The following is a 14,041-nucleotide window of genomic DNA, read 5'->3' on the forward strand; positions in this document are numbered from 1 at the left end:
CAGTACCCCTGGCCAGACTCTTGTGCAACTGGTTTGATTATTCCTGATCATAAACAGAGAGAAGCTCTTGTAGGACATGCTGAAAGGCACACAAAGGTCAGGGCAATTGCAGAACATTACTGTTAAGAGGGATCTTACAGATCCTCTAAAGTGAGGTAACTATGTGTTATAAACAAGAAAACTATGCCAGAGAGGGTAAGTCATTTGTCCAAGACCAAAGGGAGTGGGTGAACTAAGAGCAAAGCACCTACACATTCACCAAATACCTCTGGGTGCTAAGGAATATGTCCCTCATTAATACAGATAAGAGGCTCACACCATAATTAGGAAGTGGTGGCTGGGGGTGTTGTGGGGGAGACATATGTAAAGAAATATATGATTACCCTATGACATGGTGAGTTTCATAGTAAAAGTTTGAAAACAGAAAATGAGAAAGGCTCATTGGAAGAAGCTATAGAGTACTGAAACACATCTGAGGAACACCTAGAAATTCTGTGTGGCTAATGTCTGGGACCCATGGAAAGAAGAGGCAGAAAATCAGCTCGAGAGAGCCAGAGTCAAGGGCTCGTGTCAAACTGGGATCTGGACATTGTCCTCTAGGTATCAGACATTTTAAAAGAGCAGAGTGATACAGGCGGCAACTGGCAGCCGTGTGGAAGACGGGCCTGGAGTGACAAGGAAGGACAGACAGAGAGGGCTAGATGAGAGACGTCTCAGATGGAAAATCAGAGTGTGATGATGGATTGGACAAGAAAGGGAACAGGAGGGACTTTTAGGAAGATTTCTCTATTTCTAGCTTGGAAAAGCAGATGGGTATTATGGGTTTAATTGTGTCCCCTGCAAAGATATGCTGCAGTCCTGACTGCTGATACCTGTGATTATGACCTTATTTGTAAATAGGTTCTTTGTAGACGTAATCAAGTTAGGATGGGGTCATGCTTGGTTAGGGTGGGCCCTAATCCAATATGACTGGTGTCCCTGTAGGAAGAGAAGAAACACAAACACATACAGAGAGGAGGGCCATGTGATATAGAGGCAGAGATTGGCATTATGCAGCTACAAGCCCAGGAAGGAGTGCCAAAGACTGCTGGAAATTGTCAGAAGCTAGGAGAGAGGCATGGAACACATTTCCCCTCAGAGCCCTCCAAAAGGAACCGACCCTCCTGACAGCTTGATTTTAAACTTCTGGATTCCTGAACCGTGAGAGCTTAAGTTTCCATTATTTTAAGTCAACCAGTTTGTTGCACTTTGTCATGGCAGCCCATCCTCTCTCCCCCCCGCCCCCGCCCCAAAACTAATACAGCAGGTGATGGTATCATTCATCTTGATAGGGACTGCAGGAGGGAGTTTATAAGGGTGGAGGGAGGGTTGAATCACCATCTGACAGGTTATGGTTGAAGTGCCCTCAGTGCAGTTACCTCAAGGGTGGGGCTGGGAGAGAAGGTGAGACTGTCAGCTATAGACTGGGAATTATTAGCATACAGATGACAGCTGGAGCTGTGGCTGTGACTATGACTTCTCAGAGAGAGCACAAGTCTGGTGAGAACAGAATACAGAACCCAGGAGAACATCCCAGAATGTGTGGAAAGAGGAGGAACCCACAGAAATGGAGGAGCAGATGAACAGAGGGGGCTAGGCAGAGGGCTAGAAAATGAGGCAGTTACCACCAATGCAAAAGATGCCAGGAGGACCAGAAGCCTGAGGACTGAAACCGCTGACTGTTCATTGGAAACTTTTTAAAAGTTTTTCTTCATTTATTTTGAGGGGAGGAGGGGCAGGGAGAGAGGGGGAGAGAGAGAATCCCAAGATGTCAGTGCTGAGCCCAATTTGGGGCTTGATCTCATAACCATGAGATCATGACCTGAGATGAAATCAAGAGTGCAGACTTAACTGATGCCCACCTCACTGGACACTTTAGTAACAGTTACAGCACAGGAGGGAGGAGAAGCCTGCAGAGTGCAAGCTCCACAGAGAAGTTCTTTGTTTTGTTCACTATATCCCAACCTCCCAGAAAGCAGTTGGCTGGAGAGAAATATTTTGGAATGAATGAGTTTTACTGACAGAATGAAAGTTGAGGACGTGGAGGACATATTGCTTTCCCAAGAAGTCTGAGTTAAAGGGAAGACAGAAGCAGGCGTTGCTTAAAGGAATGGGGTGGATCAAACTGAGGGAAGTAATTTGGAACCTCCCAAACCAAGGAATATTTGAACGCGTTGTAGCCCAAGAGAAGAATTCTCTGGAGAGAGGTTGGAGATGCTGAAGCAAAACGGAGTCACTGATGGTGCGGTCCCAGGGAAGGGCTAATGCTGGAGGGGGACTGGCCTTGGAGGAGGGAGCCTTTTCCTCTGAGGTGCAGAGTTGTGAGGATGATTACTCCATTAGTTAGGTTCAGAAGTAAATATGAAGTAAACCAGGGCAACTCAATCCTTCTCTTTTCTGTCTTCTGCAAGTAGAAGGCAAGGTATGCTGAGAAGTTCGTAGATGAGAGACCCTTTGAGAAGAGTGTAGACAATGTCTGGGGACAAGGTAGAAGACGAAGTTGGGTGGGAAGTAGGGAAAAGCTGCTAAAGTCTTCTGTGACTGCAGGAGCTGACACAGTTAGCAAAAAGCAGACTCAAGAACCAGAAGTGAGTGATTCAGCCCAGTTGTATGAGCCCCAAATGTGACACGGCTCTTGAGTAGACTAAGGAAAGGAAGGTGCAGAACTAAAAGAATGTTGACCCTAAATCCTAGCTCTAAGAAGTGATGAAGAAGCCTGGACAGATTCATTTTAAAGTTTTAGAATCAGAAACAGGAATTCAGGGTAGAAATGCTTCCACTTTTCCTATTTCAAAAAAATTATTATGATACACTTGTGGTTAATTATGGGACACTTAACGCTTTTTTCCTTAAAAGGAAATATTAACTCAACTTGTTCACAAATCTAAATCAAGGACTTCATACAACACACCTTTAAAACAAAGCAGTGGTCAGTCGGTGCTTTATATTTCATTTTACACTGAATCCCATAGTAAATGTTGACATTTTCAAACTGTATAAAGCATGCCAGATCTCGAGATGTCTGAAAGAGAAGAGAAAAAAAATCACCTTAACTGAGTTGACAGTTAATAAATTTTCAAGGTCGTCCTTGATGGCACAACTAAGGATTACATTTTAGCAGAAAAATATTGAATTTCGGTAACTTGTTTAAGCATCTATCACGTATAAGTCTTCTAAAAGTCAAGACTGCGTTTTAAGAGGTACATGAGCACACCCAAGACGAAACGGTGTTCCACAAACCCAGAAATGGAGCGAAAGATTATACTGCTGTTCTAGCACCTGCGTGTGGACTCTCAGCAGCAGATCTGACGGACTGACCTTGAGTCATTGTTATTGATGCAGTCAAGACAAGGAGACTGACCGTCTAGTCGGAAATTTCATTTTGGCTTTTGCCATTCTAAGTCAGTGATGGATTTCATGATTGAGCATTAAAAAAGAAAAAGCCCTCTTCAGGATGAACAATAAGAGGTAAATTTGATGCTCAGTAAATTAGCACATACTTCATGCACTTCTCCCTGAGAAAAAGGATTCCTTTCATGCTTTCTCGTTAGTGCTGGCGGTGTTGCTATGGAAACGGAAACCTCTCCTCCATGTATAATATGTGTTGTGAGGACTGCAACCTCTAATCTACATATTTGGTTACACTTCCATTACAAATTCGCTCTATTATTGTCTTTTTACCTTCACATTCCATAGTTCTTTACCAGGTTAGTGAATAAAGAATACAGGGCAGAATTGCTACACCTCAGTGCACAATTAGTCCTTTATATATGGTTGCACGGTTTTTTTTCTTGCAAGGTATTTTCTTCTGGCTTTTCAAAGTCTTGTTTTTTAATTAAAAATATAAAATATATTCATCATAATTTTTAAAAATAATGTATTAGATGTATATATAATAAAATGAAAATCTTCCTCCACACTCTTTTCTCTGGAAGTACCATTGTTAATAGTTTGGAAGTATTCTTCCAAATGCTTCTGGGTGAACATTTATATACATATGTATATGCAGACACACCCACTTACATACATACATACACATCCACAAATTGAAAAATATGAATGAAATTTTACTATAAATACTGTTCCATGAATTTATTTTCTTAACATGGGGTCTTTCTATATGTCAAGACATATATGAATGGATAGATACATCGCAGTCATGTAATGGCTGCACAGCATCTCACTGAATAGGTGCAATGATTTACTTAGCCATTCTACCAAAAATGACTAGAGGTTATTGCAATATTTTGCTCTTTCAAAAAATACTGTGCATCTGAGCAAATATTTCCATGGGACAGATTGCTAAATGTGCAGCTGCCATTTCAAAGGGTATTCCCCTTTATATTTGAATAGATGTTAAATTGTTCCCCAATATGGCTGGACTCATTTATATTCTCACCTCCAGAGCACAACTGTGCCCACTTTTCTTACTCCTGCTAAAATTTGGATATCATCAATATTGTTAATTTTATCAATCCCACAGGAAGAAATATTTCACTTTTTAATTTACATTTCCCTGACTAGTAAGACAGAGCAACTTTTTAATTATTCACTAGCTACTGATATTTCATTTTCTGTAAATTCTCAAAAACCATTGCCATCTTTCTGTGAGTACATTTGTCTTTTTCTTATTGATTTGTTGAGGTCTTTATATTTTGTGGATAATCATATTTGGTTATACATGCTGAAGTGTACTCTTTGACTCCAGAACTAGTCTTTAACTTCTTCTTTGGTATCTTTGGCTATAAAGAATTTAACAAAATCTTACACTGTCAAATTTTCTCCTTTATAATTTTGAGCTTCTAGTCTTGCTGAAGGTCTCCCCAACCCTGAATTATGAAAATATTAACCCATGTTTTTTAGAATAAAATTTAAAATGGGGCGCCTGGGTGGCGCAGTCGGTTAAGCGTCCGACTTCAACCAGGTCACGATCTCACGGTCCGTGAGTTCGAGCCCCGCGTCGGGCTCTGGGCTGATGGCTCAGAGCCTGGAGCCTGTTTCCGATTCTGTGTCTCCCTCTCTCTCTGCCCCTCGCCTGTTCATGCTCTGTCTCTCTCTGTCCCAAAAATAAATAAACGTTGAAAAAAAATTTAGAATAAAATTTAAAAGAAAATATAGATAAAAGAAGATTTAAAAATTTTTTCTAAATAGACTTAATCAACGTAGGATTTAATTTGGAACATGGTATGAGGTAGGAAACTACTTTCTCCCAATGGTGATACAATTATTTCACTGCTATTTATTAAATACCACATTCTTTCCCCATTGCTATAAAATGCTCACTTCAATTTCCCTTATATTATCAGATCTCAGTGTTGATCTGTTTTCTCTACTTGTGCTATAGTAGTTTTCATCTAATGTTTTGACATCTGGGAGGAGGGGTTCTACCTCAATGCTCTTCACATTTTTTTTTTTTTTTTTGGAACAGTATCTCTTTCTGATGAATTTTAGAATCAGTCTGTGAACTTCAAGTCAAAAAATCCTATTGAAATTTTTCTTGGGATTTACTATATAGAAAGTTTTTGGGGGAGATTCATATCTTTTCATCTAGCAACATGGTACATTTCTATGTATTCAGTTCTATTTCAGTTCCTTTATTAAATTTTGTATTTTATGCCATATAGGTCTTGAACATTTCCTGTTGAGTTTATTGTTAGGTATTTTGTATTTTTTGTTTGTACTATGCATTAAATAATTCATTATATTTTAATTAGCATATTATTTGTACAAAAGAAAATAATTTCTTGTTTGGTAAATTTATTTGGTCTTAATAGTTTTTCAGTTGAGTGTCTTATATTGTCTGGTAGACAATCATGTCAAGAGTGAATAAAGACAGTTTGGGTCACCTGGGTGGTTGGTTGCTCAGGTTAGTTGCTGACTCTTGATTTTGACTCAGGTCATGATCCCAGGGTCGTGAGATAGAGCCCTGTATCAGACTCCGTGCTGAGCATGGAGCCTGCTTAAGATTCTCTCTCTCTCCCTCTGTCCCTCTCCCCAACTTGTGCTCTCTCTCTTTAAAATAAAAAAATTAAAAAAAAATTAAAAACAAATGAATGAATACAGTTTTGCCTCTTCATTTCCAAAAATCCTACTTCTTATTCTTTCTCTTCATTCCTTGGCCCCTTCCTCCATTCCGAGGTTAATGGTAGTAGTGAGAGAAAGTACTCTTGCCCAAAGCCAATGTGTTGTGATAGGTTTATTTATACATCTAATTTACACGTAAATGCCAAAAACATAGCACTTCCAAAATAATTTCTGTGTCAGCTATTACATCCCAGTGTGGGGCCAGAATGAAGGTGGCATAAATGGGAAGGTATCAGTTCTCTAAGACTGACACTAAGTAGGCCCAGTAGCTGCCCTCCACCAGGCATTACCCATAATGCCTCTCCTGCATTCCCACAGAGATAGAGGAGCAGATCTGGATATTTCCCATGACTTCACCTGCTTGGGAATGTGGGTCAAGCCTTATTAGAAACCTGCAGTTTGTACATATGCCATTGGGTGGTGCCCTGGATTTGGCAGTGAAGGCAAAATGCTTCAGCATACCCCAGATATAGAGAGCTGAGAGGTATCCTAAAGCTTTTTAATGGTGAACAAAAGATGGAAATGCCCCAAGCCTCTAAAATAAGGGTCTCAGGAAAAGCTAATGGTCATAATGAGAGTCTAAATTCATTTCAAAGATGAGGAATTTATGATATGCTTGTACTTCTGAGGCAATAATCCTGAATCACCAAGTAGAAGTTAAACGATAGCTAAGATCCTCTCTTAAAACAGGCAGGGAAAAGCATATAGCACACCTCAGAGAACAATTTAAATGCTCAGGGAATAAGGGCTACAATCTTGATGTAGATCTGTCAATGCTTATACCTCTATGATTCCAGATAGAAGTTTATATATAGACTATAGAACAAGAGAGTAAACACAGGAGGAAAACGTCCTCAGAAATAGGTATGTAAAGTAGCAAATTACTCTCTAGAAAAGTGCTTCTGCTATAATTTTTGAAACCTGACTTTAAAACAGATAAAATTCTTTGCCTTCAGGAGAAAGCTATGGAAAGATTCAAAAGGACTTCTGTAATTCTGTCAGAATAGGATATGCATTTATATAAACACTGTAGGAACACAAATCTCAGAACAAAGGAGTGTATTTAAATTACTGTCTGAGAATTTCTTCAGTTTCATTTTCATGAAATGATTTTTTGATAAAGCATATTACTTTATTTTCCTGACCTTAGTCTTTCCTTTGGGTACATAATAAATTCCAGAAGCCCGTAAAAGAAAATAGCGCCTTTTCCAGGATTTCTTTCCATCTTCTTTCAGATAAAGAGCTCCTTCAAGTTCTGGCACAATGACAGATGTTCCACAGAAACTTTCCTGAAATTGAGATTCCAATTATGGAGAACACGTGAAAAAAAAACCACAAATTTTTGTTCACATTTAAACAAACTATGGCAAACTAGCCTTTTAGCCAAACCAGCTAAAAGTCACTTGTCTGTAACTCTGAATGCATACAATTATACTGCATGCTGTTTGCCAAAAGAAAGGAAGGATACCATGGTGGATGAACCTCAGCTCTTGAGTTAGACTTCAAGGCTTCTCAACCACTTACTTTTGTGACCGTGGGCAAGTCATTAAATCTCAGTTCCTTTGCTTGCAAAAATGGAGTAATAATAGCTCCAACTTCATAAGAAAGGTTATGAGTACAATCTTGGTATACTGTGAAAGTAAGCATTAAATAAAGGCTATTTCTGTTATTATAAGTTGGTAAATAGAAAAATTATTTCTTTTCCTATAAGTAAAAATAATTACTATTTTACTGCCACTAAACAGAAAAGTTAGAATATATAATCCTTCACATAAACATGTGTATGTTAATTTATTCTTGGGATAGTTTTCTTACTGAAGAATGAAGAAGGCAGTTATTAACACTATGGTATCAGAAAAGGAGAAGGACAAAGCAAATTCTCTAGGTGTAGATTTTCGAATATGAAAACTTAGATATAATGAAATAATTCTTAGTAAATTTCTTTTAAAAAGCAATTCAGTAAAAGTACAGCATTTTATTCCAGTTCAAATACTCAAACTTACTTTTGGCTTTCTTTTTTGTAACTCTCAACCCCCTTCTCCTCCATCTCATAAATGGAGAATAACTTTTAGTTTTGTACCCTGCCAGGAAATGTATATATAGTGGAGCTGGGACACATTTTTGTTCATATTCTCCTCCAATTTAGCTAGTATTAGTTGCCTTGTCAATAATCTCTTCAATCAGATATTTGGCCCAAATTAGAAAGCAGAATAGTGCTGATTTTTCATAGCGTAACATCCTTTGTATTTTCTTTCACATCCAGCCTTTAATGCACCGCTGAAGTCCTAGAACAAGAACTATTCAGGCAACTGTATAAACCAAGGCACAAGCTGTCCCTGAGTTACAGACAGCTGATGATTAAAAACAAATGGCTGTGTCAGGAAACTTCACTCTCCCCTTCCCTGTCAGTTTCCATCACTGCTAGGTACACTCAGAACCTGAATCTCCTTGTTGCTGGGTACCTGGTGCTTTTTCTTCCTCGACACAACCTGGAGTCTGCTAAATGCAGAGAATGTCCCTATTCCCACTGCTACGCCTTCGTGTGAAATACCCACTGTGCTCTTGGCTCCAGAAGCCGGAATTTATAACATGTTTTCAGGACCTTGTGAGTGGCAGAAGGTTCTGATGTCTGCTCCATCTGGTTACGGGCCTGTGAGAATGTGGTGGGGAGAGAAACCTGTGCGTGAGCCTGGCCAGGTCTTGGTGAATAAGAGAAAGGGTGCTAATCAATGTCAGCGAACTGGCTCCAGGTGTGAACATGCGTCCAGCGCTCACCAGGTCATCTGAATCTTCAGAAGAAGCCTCAAAAGAAAAGAAAAGGTCAACACATTTTTGAAGGTGAAGAAAACCTGGGCTGGAACCCTACACAGGTTTTCTTCACCCTCACAAGTGTGTTGACTTTAGATCTCTGCACTCATCTGCATTATGTGCTGGGAGCAGAGCCCTGATTTTTAGCACAGTTACTACGTGAAAACTCACTAGGAGTTTCAAAAAAAAACCAACCATCAAATAAACTTCTGGAACACGCCCCTATAGTGATAATCACGAACATCTGCACAGTAATCGACCCAGTGCTTCCATTACCGCCCTGGATCGCTGTAATAATTCAGTATGATCCAGGACACTGAGGTTCTTGGACTTGCCGTATAACATCCGAACCTCAATAGCAGACCCAGACCTTGTGTCAGGTCTCCTAAGTGCAAAGCCCACACTTCCTACCACACCTGGCTACTGAAAGAACATCTTAGAATTCACTGTAAACAAGGTTTGGAAATCCTTACATCTGACTTCTGGGGAGCACTTCAGTAATGAAAAACATGGAATGTTAAGAGACGAGTTTTACGTGGATTCTTAAGTGTTTTAGGCGAGAATCACTAATCCAACTTCATGAAAGTAAAATATAGTCTAAAGCCATACTTTTAAACAACTGACTCAAAGAACCAGTTTAATTATCTAAATAGCTATAATTTAGTAATAATTTGATTTTAAAACCCCAAGTTCAAATTTCAGTGTGTCTCAGAATATCCCATTGTTCTAAGAAGCAAATAATTTAAAAATAGATACAGTTAGCATCCTTCTCTTTTCTTCTACTCTGCAAAATGACACTTACCTCAAGTAAGGATTCCTTGTTCTTAGCATTCATTTTCTCACTTGTTTCCTTCCCTTCTTTTTTTCCTTTGTTATCCAAGTAAAAATTCTAAAGAAAATATTAAGAGATCAGAATCAGTGAGTGTTCATTGCCATGCTAGCCACTGCAAGGGACTCACTGTTTTGCTGTAGAGAGAAGACGCACCTATAGGAAAAAGAGTGGGGACCACAGCATATGGTATCTGTCAACCAAGTGCCTTACCGAGGCTTTACCAAGTGCTGACTACTGAGGCGGATGTAAAACCTTCTCTTCCTCCCATTGTGCACAATCAACGAGAAAACAAACATAAAATAGAAAACACTAGCAAAGGATATGACAACATTTAATTGTTAAATTCCATTGTCTAGAAAACGTGTCAACTGCTGGAAGCGGGGAGACCCTAATGTACTGGAAGAGCCTGGGTCTGGATTGCTGGTGGAGCCCGTGCCCCATGTGCTTGTGGAGGTCATGTAGCCTCCCAAGGTCCTGTGGACTAGAGATTCTGGCTGATGAAGAGAAACTTGAAATCTGGATTTTTATAAATTTAGTGACTACTTTAAGTTTTAAAAACCACAGCACAGGGTTTGCTGCTTGGCAACTTCTAAGGACAGACAGAAGCAGAAAGGGAATTTCTGGAAAGGGAACTAGCCTCACAACGGACAGGGAAGACCATGGTTTTAAAGCATTCATGAATGGGTGCATAGTCTCTAAGTGGGGTTTGTATTAACCCATGTATCATACCTTGTTAATACTGAGTATCAATGAGAGGGCTGAGACAAAATGATAAACCAATGTTTCCAAAAAATCATGAGTATCCAAGGGTTAATCTTCACATAACCAGTATAGCTGAGGTATCAATATACAAAGTGATTATTATGAGTGACCAGTGTCATAATTAAAACACTGAGGACTTTTATGTGAAAATGTAGAGTTTTGTAAAATAACGCATGAAAAAAATGTATTAAAACTGGAACATATACCTCTGGAGGACAGTGACTGAATTTAGACACAAATGTGTCTAACAGACATAGGAAAAGATGCTCAATATCTGTAAAAATACAAATTAAAACTACAATGAGATATAACCTCCCATCTGTCAGAATGGCCAAAATTAACAAAACAAGAAACAACAAGTGTTGGTGAGGATGTAGAGAAAAAGGAACACTCATGTACTGTTGGTGGGAATGCAAACTGGTGCAGCTATTCTGGAAAACAGGATGAGGTTCCTCAAAAAGTTAAAAATAGAACTACCCTATGATCCAGGAATCGCATTACTGGGTATTTACTCCAAAAGTACAAAAACACTAATTCAAAAGGATACATGCACCCCTATGGTTATTGCAGCATTATTTACAATAGCCAAACTAGGGAAGCAGCCCAGGTGTCCATCAATAGATAAATGGATAAAGAACACACACACACACACACACACACACACACACACACACACAGGAATATTACTTAGCCATTAAAAAGAATAAAATCTTGATGTTTGCAACAACAGAGATGGAGCTAGATGGAAACCAATTTGACAATAAATTATATATATATATATATGTATATATATTCTATATATATATATACATATATATAAAAGACTGACAAAAAAAGAGGTGGAGCTAGAGACCATAATGCTAAGTGAAATAAGTCAGTCAGAGAAAAACAAATACCGTATGGTTTCACTCATATGTGGAATTTAAGAAACAAACAAGCAAAGGAAAAAAAGAGAGATACAAACCAACAGACTCTTAACTACAGAGAACAAACTGATGGTTACCAGAGGGGATGTGGGTGGGCGGGGGGAATGAGGGAAATAGGTGATGAGGATTAAGGAATGCACTTTTCATAAGAAGCACTGGGCAAGATATGGAATTGTTCAATTACTCACTATATTGTCCACCTGAGACTAATAGAACATTTTTTAAAAAGTTTATTTATTTATTTAGAGAGAGATGAGGGAAGGGGAAGAGAGAGAGAGAGACAAAGAATCTCAAGCAGGCTCCACACTTTTAGCACAGAGCCCTACGCAGGGCTTGAAGTCACGAACCGTGAGACCACGACCCGAGCCGAAACCAAGAGCTGGATGCTTAGCCAACTGAGCCACCTAGGCTCCCCAAAATAATGCTGTATGTTAACTATACTGAAATTAAAATGAAAACTAACTTGGGGCACCTGGGTGGCTTAGTCGGTTGAGTGTCCGACTTCGGCTCAGGTCATGATCTCACTGTTTGTGGGTTTGAGCCCCATGTTGGGCTCTGTGCTGACAGTTCAGAGCCTGGAGCCTGCTTCAGATTCTGTCTCCCTCTGTCTCTGCTCCATCCCCCCATCCCCCTGCCACTCACACTCTGTCTCTCTCTCCTTCAAAAATAAATAAACATTAAAAAAATTTTTAATGAAAACTTACTAAATATTTAAAAAAAAAGAACAGAGTGTACTGGACAGAAGGGAAGGAAGCAAAGTGCAGGCAAATAAAATATGCAGAATTAGGATATTTCCTGGGAACAGAATGCATAAAAATGGCAATTTGCCAACTTCAATAGGGGAAATCAGTCAAGTACAATTGCTCTGATAATTCTTACCGAATTATCTTTTAATATGTTTGTCAATACTTTTACTTATTTGAAAAGGACAGCATATCATGAATTAGTGTGATTATCATCTAGGATTCAGAAACTATTCTAATTTTACATGTTTGGCTTGAAGATCATGACTAACCATTAATATGTAACATATACTACCTGCCAGAAGTCGACACCAAGAGCTCACTTACAAGAACCCCACAACATAGGTACTATTACTACTTTACCGGTAAGGAAGCAGGAGGATTAAGTGATTGGCCAAAGGCCAGTCAGTGCCAGAACTTAGAGTTCTTCCTCATTTTTTTTCAGTATTAAAATGCTCTAAATACCATAGGAGAGAACCCGGCACAACAGTGTGGATGCACTTAATGCCACTGAACTATACCCTTAAAAATGATTAAAGTGGTGAATTCCATGTTATGAATATTTTGCCACAATAAAAAAAAAAACTGAGCAGTGAAGAGTAAAGGCAGAGTGATGCCTACAAGCACACCTCTTACATGGCAGGTGAACCATGTAAGAGTGGGAAGAAGGAACAGAGGAAACACTGCGGCCTGAGCTATTCACCATCATGTGGCAAAAGAACACCTCAGGGACAGGTAAGAGAAGAGCCTTTCTAAACTGTGAAGGGCCTCATTTTATAAGGATATCCCAAAGGGCCAGGATCTGTAGCTTTGTCCTTCTCTAAGACTTTTCTGAGATCCCTTTCATTTTTTCAGATTCATAGTAACTTTTTTTTTTTCTTGCAAGTGATGGTGCTATACTGTTTTTATTTTTTTACTTATTTTTTAAAAATTGTATTTATTAAAAAAAAGTTCATTTATTTTGAGAGAGACAGAGTGTGGGGGGCGCAGAGGAGAGGGGAGAGAATCCCAAGCAGGCTCCATGCTGTCAGTGCAGAGCCCAACATGGGGCTCAATCTCATGAACCATGAGATCATGACCTGAGCTGAGATCAAGAGTCAGACGCTTAACCGACTGAGCTGCCCAGGCACCCTTACACTGTTTTTGTTTTAAAGAAAATGGAAAAAACCCATGAAGTAAATCTGAGCTGGAGTTGAGAGACCGTAGTCCTTAGAATGGACCCACTGTTCTTGGGTCAGAACTTTTCATCAGTCGTGAGGTCAGCTAACTCAACTTGAGCTGCTCTGTAGCAAGCAGTGGAACTCAAGAGTTAACTCCTTATCTGTTACTCATGGAAACTGTGGACCAGGTGAGGTGAACAATAAAAGAACTTTAAAATGGGAAATGAGACTTTCAGTTACAGCTTGATCCCTTTTGTCACAACTGAGAATGCACGACTTGGGGGCAGCTGGAGAGGAAAGAAACAGAGAAAATACATTACTTCGTAATATCACCTTCTTGGAACAAAGAGTAAACCAATCAGTTCTCAGTCCATGAATGAATATTCGTGAGTATTCTCTACATGTAAAATATCCTTGTTCTCCTAAGAATCTTTTTCTGTTTCCAGAGACTCTCTTCGGTCTTTATTTTTTTAAATTTTTTAAATGTTTATTTATTTGAGAGAGAGAGAGAGTGGGAGCAGAGGAGGGGCAGAGACAGAGTGGGGGAGAAAATCCCAAGCAGGCTCCATGTTCAGACATGGAGCCCAACATGGGGCTTGATCTCATTACCGTGAGATCACAACCTGAGCTGATATCAAGATTTGGATGCTTAACCAACTGAACCACACCGGCACCCCTAAACCTCTA

General features: G+C 39.4%; 1 protein-coding gene across 1 annotated transcript in view; it reads right to left on the reverse strand.

Moving 5' to 3' along the window:
• The window catches only part of APBB1IP (amyloid beta precursor protein binding family B member 1 interacting protein), a 103,620-nt gene that overhangs the window by 15,236 nt on the left and 74,343 nt on the right, over nucleotides 1–14,041 (reverse strand). The window contains exons 8-10 of the mRNA XM_086714703.1: nucleotides 9,734–9,820; nucleotides 7,269–7,412; nucleotides 2,951–3,061 (exon numbers count right to left, since the gene is read on the reverse strand). Coding sequence (XP_086570829.1) covers nucleotides 2,951–3,061; nucleotides 7,269–7,412; nucleotides 9,734–9,820 — 342 coding nt within the window. The remainder of the gene's footprint in view (nucleotides 1–2,950; nucleotides 3,062–7,268; nucleotides 7,413–9,733; nucleotides 9,821–14,041) is intronic.

The sequence above is a fragment of the Puma concolor genome, chromosome B4 (assembly GCF_028749965.1).
Source record: "Puma concolor isolate L17-30 chromosome B4, mPumCon1.1.hap2, whole genome shotgun sequence".
Lineage (NCBI taxonomy): Eukaryota > Metazoa > Chordata > Mammalia > Carnivora > Felidae > Puma > Puma concolor.